This window comes from Diadema setosum, chromosome 5, assembly GCF_964275005.1.
Source record: "Diadema setosum chromosome 5, eeDiaSeto1, whole genome shotgun sequence".
Classification (NCBI taxonomy): Eukaryota; Metazoa; Echinodermata; class Echinoidea; order Diadematoida; family Diadematidae; genus Diadema; species Diadema setosum.
The window spans coordinates 17028064-17044382 of NC_092689.1; the positions used below are offsets into that span (position 1 = coordinate 17028064).

The following is a 16319-nucleotide window of genomic DNA, read 5'->3' on the forward strand; positions in this document are numbered from 1 at the left end:
CAGAAAACTGCAGAAAAATGTGTCATCATATAGAAAGATGTAGTACTAAATTCCTACAACCCCTACAAAAATGTTGAACAACAAGCCTGAATGGGCAGGAAATATGTGGATGCTTTGCAATGTTCTCATCTACGTGTTGTATGCTGATGAAGTGGTAACATTTTACTTGCCCGTTCTTACCAGGGAAACATTGTTGTTGTTTTTTCTGACATTTCACTGGCCCAGGGACAAAGGGCTTGTGGTGGTGTCAAGATTTCAAGATTTGTTTTTATGTCAAGAAGTTGGCATTTCTGCATGTCTTTCTTACCGTATGGGTTGCAATGCATGTGGTAGGGGTTAGGCACACACAGTCTGTCCGGACGTTAGGTATGAAGAAAGTGGTAGCAGGAAAGTGACCCCGAAGATTAACTCTCACTACCAGGAAGCTGGTCTGTGAGTAAGAGTTATAAACATTGAGATAAAGTAACAGGTGTCTACTGGAGTGGATTGTCATTGAGATGAATAGATATTGTCATGTCACAATGAGGTGCAACATTCCCAAGTGATGACTGTAAAACAAGGAATGTTCGCATGCATCTTAATTTCGCAGATTTCGTGAGAGCCAAGATTTACGTACTGTATACACCATATATTTCGCAAGTCTAAATTTTTGGGAATCAAGACTTCCTGACGATTTCGCGAGTGGTTATATTCACGATCATGGAGTCCTGTACTGAACGTAGAAATGTGTATACACATACATCACATTCATATCAGGATCAGAGTCAATATTTTCGTGTGTTTTTAATTTCAGCGTAAACAGTAATTAAATTTCATGTAAAAGTTCTTGTTTACATTATATCTATGCATGGAATGCCAGTTGCAATTTGCGAAAATTTAATGCGGCAAAGGGTCGTCAGCTGTGATTCATGTGTGACAAACAGGAGAACCTATCTCTGTGATCTATATATGCTTTACTAGCACAGATCCTCTTGTTGATTTCAGATATTGTCCCAGACATTGTCACCATGGGAAAGCCGATGGGTAACGGTCATCCCATCGCAGCAGTGGTCACTACCCGGGAGATAGCAGACAGCCTTGGGAGAGGAAATCACCAATATTTCAACACAGTGAGTTTTGCCTGTTCGTGAAGGAACATGCAAAATGTCTTCAGTAGCTTCCCAAACTGTGTGTATTCGATTATGTTTGCCTCCAGCACAAAGTGTCATCAGAGGCATTTTTTTTTTTTTGGGGGGGGGGGGTATGTATTAAAAGAGAAAATGCATTATGACCACATCTGCTGGCAGATGCTTTACCCATACTGTGCTTTCTTCACCAATTTGGGCACATATCTCAAGTATCTCAAATATCACAAAACCAATAAATAGTCGCCAGTCAAGAATTTTTGGTTAAGACCAGTTTTTAAAAGAGCAGACTTTAAGCCCTAAGCATATATAACTCAGTTGAAATGGACTTTTCTAACCTATCTAAATAAAGCATTCACTCTGGAAAAGTGTGTACCGAGAACAGAGGCTCTAAAGTACCAGGTCTATTCAAGCGCTTAATCTTACCAAGCTGTGCTCTGTGCAATGAAAGGGACAAAACACAGGATGCCAAACTCCATAGCAACAATAGTGAAGGGATTATCAGATTAAGCTGAAACTGAGTGCACTCTATTAAACACATTCTGTCCATGACAAATACCAACTTTCAAAGTAGTAGTCACATCCTTACTTTCAAAAGTTTTTAGAGTTGAAAGTGAAGAGTGTGTTGAAAATGGGCCTCTGAGACAAACCCATTTCACCATTGTACCAAAAGGTGTTTCTGTTTTACAGAGGTCTTCAGAATTGAATAAAACAAATTTCATACCACTGGCAAAGTTCAGGGTCTATCAATCTCAAGACACTTACACACAAACAAAAATGTATGTCTGCCAACTATCTCGAGTTGTAATGGTAGAAAGTCATATATATCGTTTAAACTTTTTCTGTTGTAGTTTGTTAATATACTGTAAAAGCTGTTATTTACGCGAGGGTTTAGTTTTTAACAACATGCGAAAATATCACCTCCTGATGTTGATCACATTAGATTTACAAAGTGAACGGACATGCCTTAGTGCACTTACTATAGCCTCAGTGTCAAATCGCGAGAAACAGCATCTCACAAAAATGCCTGTGACCTCCTCACTGGAGTCAAAAGGGGCCTGAGCTTTCGATCCTAGCAGATTCTTCATCAGAGGCAAAATGAAAAACAAGCCGGGGAAAGCAATCACATATAAGGACTTCACACAACAAGAACAGTCAGGGACGGGCTAGGGACACAGAACAAAGAAAACAAAAGGGGAGGGTAGGAGGTCATGGGCAAGAAGCCCAACAGGTACAGGGAGGAGGATTAGAGCAGGAGGGTGGATAGACAAAAGGCAGAGGAGGGTCAGTGATGATCATGAGGACCATGGGGGGGGGGGGGGGGGGCAACCTTTCAAGGATAAGGTGAATAGGGAGGCAACATCAAACAAGATAAGGAACAACAGAGGGATAAAGAAAGGAAAAGAGTGAAATAGCAATGGCATGGGGGGGGGGGGGGCCCATTAAAGGTGTACCATTAGGAGGCAACAAAATGAAAGTGAGAGTCAACCACAAAGTATATATACAAAAATGATAATAATAACAATAATGATATAAAAAAATGATCATGATAATAATAATAATTAAAAAAAAAACCTGACCTGACCTCCTCATTCATAAAAATGTCCTGTTCGCAAAAATAACGTCTTTTACTGTATTGTGAAGTGTCATAGTCAGTCCAGCATACTTGAGTACTGGAGTCAAAGTTTTCTGTTGTGATAATGTCTTCACAGTATGGAGGCAACCCGGTGTCATGTGCCATTGGTCTGGCCATCCTGGATGTGATCCGTGACGAGAAACTCCAGGAACACGCCACAAGGATCGGCGACCTCCTCGTCAAGAGGTTGCGTGAGCTTGGGGAGAAGTTTGACCTCATCGGCGATGTCAGGTTAGTGTGCATTTCGTGTGTTTGTTTCCATTGTTAGCTGCCTTTCTGTATGCAGCCCGGCTGTTGACTGCTGGGGCTTGGTTCAAGATTGCTTATGAATTCAACCTTCAGCAGAGTTGAGTGTACTACTCATGCCTAATCCCCCCCTCCCCCCCCCCCCCCCCCCCCCCAACAGAACCACTCTTTTTTGATACTGGCTTAATTCAATCATGTAATGGTGTTTTCTTTGCGGTATCTATCTGTCATTCACCTAGTATATAGTAGTTCCTTTAACTAGTAAAGCATATGACATTTCATAGTGAAAATGTTGGTAAGACTACACCATGATGAAGGTCAGTCAATAGTCAAAATTTCAGGAGGCAAGCAGCGTTCAAGAGTGATTTTGTGAGTGATCTTGAAATCAGTCAAACTTGTTCCAGCGACAAAAAGAGGTCAGTCAAGTATTATTTTGGTGTGAATTTTTAACCAGTTGTGGCAAAGATTGTGATTACATCATTAAATTTTGCAAAGTTCCTTTGATATCAGCAGCAAGTGATATGTAGGAGAACTTTCTTTATCAGCAAATCAAATTAAGACTTCACTCTTTTGTCGTGCAATAATCTTATTCGTGGAGAGAAACGGGGAAAAAAAGAAGGAAAAGCTTTATCACTTCACTTTCTTTGCAAAACAATTCTCATCATACTTATCAAGCAAATTTAATCTGTCGAATCTACAATTATCTATGGCTATTTGTACCTTGGTGTACACATTCTGTGATGAAGTCTTGTCTTTCTCTCTCTCTCCCTCTCTCTCCCTCCCTCTCTCTCTCTCTCTCTCTCTCTCTCTCTTTTCCTCATATCAAAAGGGGATGGGGTCTGTTCATTGGAATTGAGCTGGTCCAGAACCGTAACACCAAGATGCCAGCCACAGCAGAGGCAACGTACACAATCACGAGGTATGGTTCTTCAGACTGGGAACTCTTTCCAGAGTTTTATGTTTTCATGTCAGCCAATCAGAATCTAGTGTGATGTGGAAGGTGTCTGCGTATAGACCAGGGCTGTATAAACACTAGAGGCTAAAAAGTAAAATAGAAGAAGGAAAAAAAAAGAGATGATTTGTTATAATGATCTTCAAGCATTTGTTTGTTTGTTTGTTTGTTTGTTTGTTTGTTTGTTCATTTCCATCTTAGAAGATAGCTGGATAGCCCACGTTCAGCTATGCTAAGCTGGTCTTCCATGGGGTCCAGTTGGATGTGAGGCGGGACCACTTTACCGGGTTAAACACCCTGCTCTTTGTGATGAATGAATGAAGCGGGATCTTTTACGTGCATGAGTTGTGACTCTCTCACACACGGGACCTCCATTTTATGTCCTATCCGAGGGACAGCTGGTGTTTTGCCTCTTGCTAGAGGGGACGGTATGCTTACACACAACATTGCTCAGTCGAGAGCCCCATTTCACACATTTGCATGACTGAAGAATGCCATTGGCATGTTTAGACCTTGCAGGCCTCCAGTTCAAGATCTGTTGTGATCTTTGAGGACTCTGGATGTTTGTAACAGTATTCCCCTCTCTCTTGCATACGTGTATGTGTTTGCTTTTGTGTGTTCAATCGTGTGAAGCTGAACCAGTCTCATGAAGTTTGGATAAATCGTTATAGCACAGTCTCCAATATCAGGTCAGATGGTCAAATCTTTACACACTGTAAAAGTGCAGAGTTTTGATTTAGCAATGCAGGGGAAACTTATTGTAAACTTTGCGCAGAGTTAATGCTGTTTGGTTCTTAGTTCACAGCACATGAATTTGACCTGTAAGTCTTGCGAGCTCTTTCTGTTTTTTTTTTTTTTAATAGTTTTTCAGGCAAAATGAAATGCTGTTTATCGGAGTAAAGAGACTTCTTTCTTGATAAATATTTGAGTGAAAATACAGTTACATAAAAGATATAAGTGGCCTTTTCATTGACCAGAGAGCCATCACCTTCTTTTCTATCACAGATTACGGGACATGAATATCCTCTTCAGCTCAGAAGGTCCATTCGAGAACATCCTCAAGTTCAAACCCCCGATGGTCTTCAACGAGGATGACGTCGCGGAGCTCATCAACAGCCTGGCCATCATCTTCGCCGAGCTCAAGAAGCGCGGACCGTTGGCCCTCCCGAACGACCACCACCTCAACACCCCCTTGTGGCAGGCCAGGATGTTGGGGCTGGATGATGCTGCTGGGGAGGATGCCGAGGCTGTCACCAAAGAGGTCTCCCCCACAAGCTCGAGCTCCAAGAGAAAGGCCACGAGCCTGCCGTCCTCGCCGCACGCGTCGTCGGGTTGGGGGTCCAGCGGGGACGTCAGTGAAGGGAGTGCTGGGTCGCCGGAGACTGGCAGGACGCCCGTCATTCTGAGCGAAGAGGAGCCGGAAGATGACGCGTTAGTTCACAAGGCCAAGAAGATGAAAATGACGATACAGGAAGAACAAGAAGAAGAGATGATTGACCCAGCGGATATGATGGATTAACAGCATCAGCCTCTGCCTTTCGCAGGTCGATGTCATTAGGGGAAGAAAAATAAAACATCAGCCGGAAAGACACACAGTTCCTGAACAATGTTTATCTGCTAAGACTCTTGCTAAAGCTTAGCAGAGTGAGTGCCCAGTAGTCACGGGCTTTTGATGAATGATGTTTGTCACGAGGAATAGGAGAATCCCTGTTTTCTGGCGTGAGCCCTGGCGTGAGCCGGGTCTCATCCCAGGAATGACCTTGGCAAGTGCAACACTCTTGCATTGACATACGCCACTTCCAATATCACTACCCTCCGTTATATGCGCTTGGTCTAAATGGATGAGTGCAGAAGAGTTTGGTGTTGAAGGAAGCTTACCAAGATAAACGTGTTAGGGATCTCTCAAGCGGGAGGAAATAAGATGTGGAGCATGATGTGTGTAGAAGGTACATGAAGAGAGGAATTGAGTCCCCTTTCAGTGAAGGTACATTAGTTTGGTCCGTGATGAGGCAGCATTCTGTGATTTAGATAAACTTCATGACTATGTCATCATGTTATACTTCATGTGTGAGAGTTTTATGAACATATAATCCATCCACTTACAGTTTGCTGTCAAAATATGTTTTACTGTAAATCTCCATTCATAACATATCATTAGCACCATAGGAAGAGCAGTAGGCTGTAGTGAAGGTCTTAATCTTTATACTCCATGATGACCATTAAATGCTTCCTAATTGGTACCTTTTCCATGTCTGGTAGTCTCGTACTTTGTTGCTCAAGGGCAAAATTAGCCAGTGTCGATTGCAAGAAAGTATGGACATACGCTTAAATATAAACCTATTTGTACCTCATAAAAGAAGATGGACATTGTTGAGTTTGTACAGTTGTCAGGCAGAGCATATCCAGAATATCAGCATGTGGGTGATACCATCATTTGATTGTGAGAAACATACAGATGCAGTGTTTAATTACACATGCGTTTAGGCATAGACGCTATGTCGTACAGCTTTATATGAATCATACATGTATTTTTATAATCATTTTAAAATGTGTATTGACGTGCATGGAGGTTGGATAGACATTGTATTTTTGAGAAACAATGGGATATTTTGATTTGTTGTTGGAGCTAGTTGTCAGGACAACCAGTGTGGTGTGTGATGATCATACTCATTATTTTTTGTACATTTATGTATGACGATCATACTTTTTTGTGCATACGTGTATGACTTTTAATGCACTCAATATCAGCAATTGATATTATCTGTTCTGTGAACACTTTGTTGGTATGTTGGTCTTTGCACCTGTTTAAATACATAATCAATCTTGTCATTATGCTCTTTTTTTTTCTTTTTTTTTATATGTTAGATGTGTGAATACAATTGAATGCCTGAATGTAAGAAAAACTCAAGTCCATTTGAGAAAATTTTCAGAAAATAAAGTAACAAACAAATTTGCATCCTAATGATTTTACTTTTTCAGTTATGAGAATGTTATGTATACAAAGTGAAATGTAAACCAGTTATTTGAGTAGTTATCTATTAATGATAGTATTACTTTGCAAGGAGTTGCCAAAGATGATGATTAAATTTGGACCTGGGTCGTTCTCATATTTAAGTATTTCATTACTGACAATTGTTTACTGCATTAGAAGTTTTGCAGTTACAGATGAAACATATCTGCAATGATTGTTTTTTTTTTAATTCTCTATGTAAGAGCACCTGCACCTTACTAGACATGTCTCACTCCATCATATGCAATATGTTAAAACAGGATATTTATTTGCATTACGTTCAATTTTCTCTCACATACTACCAAAGGCAGACATGTGTACTCTTAAATGCTCTATATATGAGAGTCGATACACCCAACACAATCCACAGGCCTTACTTACATGTATGATATCAACTGCCATCTCTTCCTATCGAGTGTGAATATTTTCATAGTTTATACAGCAAGAGTGAAGAAAATTAGTTATGTTACATTTCATCACTCCGTTTGTCAGCATGTAGTGTACTACGTATAAAACCAAAGCAAAGTGTAATACGGTGTGTGTGAATTGGAAATAAGGCAGCTGCTACTCAGAACTGAGGAGTACTGTGTTGCCAAGAAAAATCTGAGGTCAGTGTGCCAGTAGGATATGGACAGGTGTCATTGTCGTATGCAGTATATCAAAAGAAACAGTGTAGCATATTAGCACTGGTATACCAAACCGTGTACATTTGTTTGTAGTATTTGTAGTTTCATATTTCTTGTGAGATGAAAGGATGACCTGAAAATATTTTCAAAGTTGATGCAGAGTATGCTGATGCTAGATACTCATTGACATTTCACCCATCAGATCTTTGGGTGGAGCTTACTGTAGAAATGATCCTCGTGTAATCATTAAATTGGCAACTCTTGCATTTTACTGCATATCTTGCATTGGAGACGGATTAGATAGAACTGGCTAAATTCATTGATTCTGCACACACACACACACACACACACACACACACATAAATCAGATTGAGAAAAAAAAAAATATGCCAATTTGAAATAACATCTTTTTTTAAATGTTCAAAAACGTGTTGCCAGTTTAAGGATTTATTATGACTCTAGCAATGAAGAGTTCTGTGATAATTCATCAACCCGAAGTAAACATGTATGCAAAAATCAGGCTCAATAATAGGGAAGTAAATATTATGCCTCATGCAATATTAGCTGTGGAAAAAACAACAACAAACAAACAAACATTGGCAAAGTGGGATGAAACATCAAACACAGAAATGTCTTTCTGGGACTTGATCATAGCCTATTAAAATCAACACTCGATGTGTTCAGTTTTCTTTAATCTAATTGTCAGTTTTGTTTACATTACCTGGTACACAATTCCTAGTACATTGTATGCTTTCATTATCCACACACATGTAGATATATTATGACAGATATATTTACTGTGTATGTTTTGTTGAATATGGCAAAGTTTTGTGTGTTATTTTTGTAGTTTTCTGTAGTTTTTATTGTAACCCCTTTACAAATAAAATTGTTAAGAGAAGGCAATAGGGTTAGTCATGCAAAAAAAAAAAAATAGTACATGTATACTGTTATCCTTATAAAGGCAGATGGAGAGATAGTTAATGGTAAATACAATCTATGTTTTCAGCAAAGTCAGCTTTTCAGTGCGTCAATGGAAGAACATGCTGTGAGAGGATAAGTGTCAATGTAAGAGAGAAAAACAGCTAGCAAAAAGGTTAACCCTTTCTGTGTCGGGGACTTTGGACAGCGTGTACATTGCTATGGGGTTTTCTGTGCCAATCTGCACTCAAAAGCACACAAAAGGTTAATGAGGTCATGATCACGCAGTACCAGCCGCAATGCAATTTAACACTCTGATTCCAGTAGACAAAAGAACAAATGAGCTGTTTATCAGGGCAAACTGAGCAGATACATTTCATTGTGTCTGTTCCGTCAGTGCAGGCAAGGACATACAAAAGTCTGTGAGAATGGTAATTTTGAAAAAATGTGAGAATCATTGAGGCGATAAAATCGATGTTATATCACGAAATGTCGGTAGGTGGAGTCTTATTTGGCATAGCTGTCCATGTCCTGTCAGTGCCAGCAAGAACGTACAAAAGTCTGATAAAATGGTAATTTGGAAAAATGTGAAAATTGTTGGGGCGATGAAATCGATGTTATATCACGAAATGTCAGTGAGTGGAGAGTCTTATCTGGCATACAGCTGTAGGCGTCACTTTGATTGTGTGACGGATGGGTGACTTTCTGTGACGCACTGTGGTCATGCTCCATTTGCCACAAAGATGCCCCTTTTCAGAATCACAAGTGGACTGTGACTTGGAATCACGCGTGCGTGCGTGCAGTGGATATAGCAAAGTGTGGCCTCCAATTCCATGCTGATGAAAATGTATCTAATTGTCCTTCGGTACCCCTGTGCTTTGCATGATGGGCATTATCAGTCTTGGTACAAATTTACCTTCAGTGTATTGTATACTTGTATGATAATGTTTCATTCCAATGGTGTTGAAGACTAGACAGGGACAGATTCCATAATGACTCCTGTGGAGTTACAGTGTTATTGCCATGGGAATGGTATTGTTGCTTGTTTCACGGACTAGCATACCAACTTTAATGGATTATGTAAAGATATGTGATATAAAGGTTTGTTAAAAAAAGAACAAGCAAACAAACATGGCAGTGTTGTCAAGTTTGCTGTGCGTCTCTATTGTTTTGATGGAGACATCAGGGCTGCCAACATTGGAAACTAGTTGAGAGTGAGACTCCCATAGGCCGATGCTGTAATTTAGGAGTCAAAATGAGTGAGATCAATAGAAGTGTATGCAAATGAAATAAAGTTTTAGAGTGAGAAAGGAACAAAATGAGTAAGCCTCGCTCTCATTGAGCGAGAGTTAGCAGCCCTGAGACATGCTAGATACACTCTGTGGTGAAAGAGAGTCAAACCGGTCTAATTTACTCCATCATTATCGTCTTCTACGAAGAAGGAGATTTGAATTTGAATCCTTTCATTATTCTTTTCTTTTTGTCATTCTGATGTTATGCTGAAGGAAATGAATGAACAAAAGAACAAAAAGAAGAAATAGCAAATTTGTTTTGCTAGTCAGAATGACTCTGAATTTATCATTTGAGAGATGAGGAGAATACTAGCAATGCTGATGTCTACCAAGTAGACAGCTCCGTAATCAAAGAGAGTTCTGGTTTCAAAGAATTGCAATGTGAAGTGTGTATGTAAGGTTTTATTGCTCTTGGTTCAACAGGAAAATTGTATGATGTCTTTTTGCAGTCAAGAAGAATATTGTTTTCTGTGGCTAGTGTGTCCTAATCGACCACGAGATTGCTTTAAAACAAAACTGTATTTATGAAAAGTTTTTTTTTTTTTTTTTTTTTTTTTAAAGATGGTGTACAATGTTTTTTTATGAATTTTGACAGGCAATCACTATGCAACATTTGGGGGAAAAAACTTGAGGAATTGATTTCCGTGAATACAGGGTTGTATCAACTCTAAAAAAAAAAAAAGCGAGAGAGCTGTATCAGAAGTAAAATTGTTTGTGTGCTTAGCTAGCCAGTTATTTTAATCATGGTTTATATGCAGCTGTTATTTTAGGGTAGACACACATACACACACACAAAATGCTATCATGCCCCATACTTCTCCGCAAACTCTTAAATACAAGCTAAGCTAGCTAGCATGGCCTCGTAGGTATAAGACTCACATTCTTACTTTAAAAAAAAAAAAAAAAAAAAAAAAAAAAAAAAAAAAAACTATTTGATAATTATTTTCTGCTTTTATCATTCATTACTAGATGTATGGTAAACTGTAGTCCATTTGGTTTCATTGAGTGAGAAGAAGCTATAAATATTTTTCATGTGTTAAAATTTTATGAACTTGATAATGGGTCTTCAAAGCATTTTTATTTGAAATTGAAGAAAAAAGACAAAATATTGATATTTTAAAATGCTGTCCCTATACCCCCCTCAAAAAACCCAAACCTAACAATATACACACATGCAAACACACGCACACACACACACACACACACACACACACACACACACACACATATAAATAAGATTTGTCTCCCATACTATAAGAACAAGATACACTTACAGGATACACTTACAGACTGCAGTAGTGGCGTCTGTTGCACCCATACAGAATACAGAGAAGTGTATTAAATGGCCGGAAAAGGTGTTGCCGATGTTTTCATCGTTGTGCAATGATCAGTTAACTGCAGTTGTTGTAGGGACGATTTGCATCTCGGGTTCATTTAAGATAATGGATTGAAAGTGTGCTTGGCCCGAGCTCTGATTTCAAGCTAAAGAAAGTGCAATGTCTGGTGACACGGATTCTAAGATAATTGTAACTTATCTAATTGATTTGTTAAACTATGTGTAGAGTAAGAAATTACAAGTTTTATGCTTTTTTTTTTTTGGTTGTGTTGCACGTCCTGTAAAGCTGTGTTTGTTAATATATATTAATGCCCACATGCACCTTTTATGGTTGTGGCTTTGCCGTTGTAGTATCACGTAAGCAGACGAGTGTCCTTGCAGCTTGTGAAGATTCACTTAAACTGATGTCAGTCCAGTTTTCACCACACCATGCGATATAGACCTTCCAATAAAGCACAGTACAAAGTGGGTAGAAACATTACCACCAGCAGCAGTTTTGTGTGTCTTTTTCAGCTTCTTTGAAACTCGGAAAGTTGTGTGAGAGAGTGATGTCGTTTTTGATGCTGTTTGTGATGCTGTTTACAAATGTAATGTATTATTATTATTATTATTATTAATGATTTCTATCCCACATCCTCCCTGACTTGCACAAATGAAATGTATGTTGGTTATTGTGTGACAAAATAAAGGGTTTGCTGCGCTCTTTTTCAATGAAACGCCATCCTGGAGTTTCAGAGGATGCATAGTTGTGATACGTGATTTTAGAGATGCAAGCTTAGAAAAAAAAAGCAAGTACAGATATTGATTGATTATGAAATGATATACTATCTGACAAAACATAAACATTTTCCAAAGAAACATCTACCCAAGTGGATAAACTCAGACCACAACACTTAATGAAAACATTGTCACTCCATATAGTTTAGTGCACTGTTTGATTTATTTTTTTGTGGGTGTCTGTGATGTATTGTCATCACATCTTCACAAACATTTTGATTATAATACTCAAAGTGCTAAATTCTAAGGAAGATGTGAGCTTAAATGTCTCGCATCTCCTGCTAAAAATCGAACAAAGTCGAAGGTAGTAAAAGACGAATAATGGACTGACAAAGGTCTGTTCTCACCCAAAGTCACAGAAAGAGTGCACGTGTGTATGCTCCATTGAAATTCTTACACCTTTCCAAGCAGGAGAGGCATCTTGCTTTGGACATTTTTGATATCTATCTAAAAGTTGGATACGCAGGCACACTCTGTCAGTTATTAGCTATGTGTCCTTGCCAGCCAGTATTCTGGTGCAACACTATATAACCAGCAAAGGTTTAGTTTTTAATACTGGGCAATAAGTCTGTGTTATTACAATGTATGTGCTTTCTAAAATGAGGTATGTTATGAAAATCTAATAGAGTCAAAAGGGGCCTGAACTTTCGATCCTAGCAGAATCTTCGCCAGAGGCAAAAACTAAAAATTTTAATAGGGTGTGCCCTGCACTGCGCAAACTCGTGAGTTGTGCCGCCCTGTGCCATGCTCTTAGTTCATGGCATGTAATATCAAACGAACAGTTCACCTGCTGCTCACAGCTTCACACAAGCATTTTCATACATTTGTTTCACAGAAACAGTTCGGCAGCATTTTTATTTCTCCACAATGGATCGCAACAGCAAGAAAGGCACTATTGCCAGGGAGCTCACTTATATTCTACTGCTACGGCATGAAATCTGACTTATATCTCTACTAAACTGAAGAATACATATGATACACAAAGAGCACTAGATATTTTTCTACTATAGCCTACACGTCTTGCCGATTATATTTCTATCAAAGCATATGATAAATAAATAGAATAGTACCAACAAATTGATGGTTTTGCCTTTCAAAAAGAAGTGTATTGATGGTTTTGCCTTTCAAAAAGGGGTTACATAAAGGCCTGGTAGTGTGGGGATACCATGAAGGCCGACTCAGGTTTATTTGAGAATCCCAGTATTAAAGGAATTGTGTACAGCTTGCACTGATCTCCGTGTAAGTACACACACAGCTGAAGAATCTCGACTAGAATCGAATGTTACTTTATGAACGTATGCACATATTTGCCGACAGGGAATTCTATTCAAGCGGTAGCAGGACTGCACAGCACTAGTCAAGGTTTTTGACTGTAACCCGGTGGGTAGCGAATAAAGTGCAATTCAGTCAGACCACCCTTCTCTCTCCACACTACCGGATCTTTCATATAAAGGAGGCCTGGATGAAGAGACTACTACAGTTAATGATGTCATGCGTAAACAACAATATCAAGAAAATATGAAGGGAATTCCATCAAAAAAAAAAAAAAAAAAAAAAAAAAAAATTGTAATGAAAATTACACATCCCATCAACTTGATACTGACATATGTTAAGGGTAGTAATTAGTCCTCTTGCTTTTTGAAAGCGGTTAGTCAAGTGCTCTTTTATATTATGCTAGAAAAGTGAAATCTTTATAACGTTGTCCACACATGATGCCATAAACTCAAGTAGTCTCCCCATCCAGCAGTTCCAACACCAAAACTTCACAAATTCATAGCTTTTGCATCGATGGTCTGATTTTTCTCAAACTTTCACTGCTGTGTCTACTAATGTTACTGCTTTCACTCAATCCACATTTCACTTTGGGTTTAGGTTTCCTTTAACTATAGATCAACTCTTAGAGCAAATCAAACTGCAAAACTGCCCATTCGGACTCGGGGTCAACATCTTCAACGGCAATCTTCATGAAAGTCACACACTCACATCAGTACCGGATACATAGTTGTCCTCTCAAAAACACTGAATTTTCTTACACTTTGCATGCCTACGAACACAATTACAGTGCACACTGAATCTATACAAGTCAGGCTTTACATTGTTCACAGGTAAGTACAGTCTGTATGTGTCTTCAAAGTATGTCCTCAACATCTTGTACAGAGTATATATTATTACTGCTGGAGGTGTGGAATTTGGTTGGCTCTGTTCCTGTAGCATGGCAAACACAATATGCTATCTTAACGCCCACAATCACACATCGTACAAAAATTGTATCGATAATTCTTTGGTACTCTTCTTTTATCCACACTCAAGAAGTGTAAATTTGGTCTGCCATAATCATCATTCCAACTCATGGAATCTGTGCATGTGTTGTCATGAACTACAACAACAAATCGCATCTCCCAAGACTCCCATTTCGAGAAGGGGTTTGCAGTCAGTACAGGTTATAACCGTAACGATAGCAGTTACCAGAGTTAACAAGTGAAATATTCATGCCTAATCGTTCAAAATTCTTTTATAAGGTCATATCTATTGCCACTGATTGGTCATTACCCAGCTGCCACTGAAATAGCCATTTCTCCCACTGAATGGTACAATCCTCATAAATGAGAAGAGTCGTCGATATGAATTGTCTAAATATGAATCTGTATCATTTACAGACGTGTCCCCCTTGGGAGTCTGTCTTACACCAGATTGAAAGTTCTGCCGGATTCTGACAAAACTCACAGTAGTGACAAATGACTCTTTCCACTTTATGCACCATCCGTATTCCTCATTCACTGAAATCCTGCTACACATGCACTGATCATACAACTGGTTGTTTGTCTGAAAAAGAAATATGGCTGATTATCAAAAAAATAAAACAAAACAAAACAAAACAAAACACACATTTGGACAATTGCATTCTGAATTGAGAGATAATGTCATTTAAATGATAGCTAATACATCATTCTGCTTTGTCTATCTTGATCAATGAATCAAATGACTAAAAAAGCTCAAAGAGCCATACATAGTTTTTCTAGTTGAAATCACTGTAAATATTGTATTTTACAAATCACTAAAATCACTCTTCTTTTTTTTTACATGAAATCAAAATAAGAGTTACGTAAGACATTCTCACATAATGTTTGTTTCTCTGCATTTCCTCTAATAAAGCTTGTCAAAACAGTCAAGTATGATATGGGTACTTGCACAATAAGCCATGCATAGCAACGTTTTCATGAAACAGATGATCCTTACAAAACGGTGCATTAGCAAACAAGCAAAGTCAAAGATTTTTAAAGCATTCTATTGAACAGCTGCTAATATCGAGGTAACTGCCAAGAAGCAAATAATAAATACTGCGTAGAAGGTTTTGGCACAATTGATACAACACACACACAGATATGTTATCATGGAAACTAGCTAAAGACACAACGGTCAAACCAACACCTTTTATCTCATGGGCAAAAATAGCGTGCATGATTCCAAAATATTTTACATGCCGACATGATTACTCTAGGTACAGACACCGCCAGCACTGCCAAGAAATGGCAAAGGGGGAACGTTAATAATCAATCTAGTCTCTGATCATTTCGGTGAAAGCTATGCCTCAATCAAATCTTTCATCACTTGTTTTTTTTTTTTTTTTTTTTTTTTTTGGGGGGGGGGGGGGGGTTTCTTTTTGTTGGGTGTGGTGGCGATGCAAATGTCTGACACATGTGAAGTAAATGCCTACATACCAAAGGCCTTGACAGAATGATTTACTGCTTCTTCCCAATCTTTTTGTCCATCTCCTAACCCACAGTTAGCTCAACAAATTCTTCAAACATTATAATCAGTTGCTGGATTGTTGTTTCTCCCTCTCTTTTTCTTTTCTTTCTGCGGGTAATTTACTAATGCTTTCAAGTCCAACAAAAATGCAGGCACATGAATACATGATTTTTCTTTTTTCTGTTAACACCTCCACATTGATATACTATGTCACAATGGCCCCTGAAGGGATAAGGAAAATGCCTTGAAGCCAGGCAATGGACAGCAACTCTATTATGACTTCATAAAGAGTATCAACCATGCATTAACGATGCACAGAAATGAGTAAAAATATGCATCACTTGATAACATGTATCAAAACTTTACAAATTAATGGTATATCCCTTTGGCATTCATCATACTCGACATTGTTTTTGGTTTGATTTGTGTGTGTTTGTGTGTGTTTTTACAGGGTTGCTTTGGTAACAAAGACAGGAAAAGCAATTATTACAAGGCCAGTTAGAATATTGATGTATTCTCGCACACACATCACTTCCCTTTCACAAGTTACCCATGTCCAGGGCTACAAATGCTACCTTCTGCAATACAAATGGTCTTCAACATTGCTTGCTTCTCGCAACATGAAAGATACTCTTCCCCGACTTTTCCCCCA

At 38.7% G+C, this 16319-nt stretch overlaps 1 protein-coding gene across 3 annotated transcripts in view; it reads left to right on the forward strand.

Annotated features, from left to right (window-relative positions):
• The window catches only part of LOC140228613 (5-phosphohydroxy-L-lysine phospho-lyase-like), a 42837-nt gene extending 31829 nt beyond the window's left edge, over nt 1-11008 (forward strand). For all 3 annotated transcript variants that reach the window (XM_072308855.1, XM_072308854.1, XM_072308856.1), the window contains 4 exons: nt 985-1109; nt 2837-2991; nt 3836-3925; nt 4964-11008. In XM_072308855.1, coding sequence (XP_072164956.1) covers nt 985-1109; nt 2837-2991; nt 3836-3925; nt 4964-5477 — 884 coding nt within the window. In that variant the 3' untranslated portion in view covers nt 5478-11008. The remainder of the gene's footprint in view (nt 1-984; nt 1110-2836; nt 2992-3835; nt 3926-4963) is intronic.
• Nucleotides 11009-16319: the final 5311 nt, after the last annotated feature.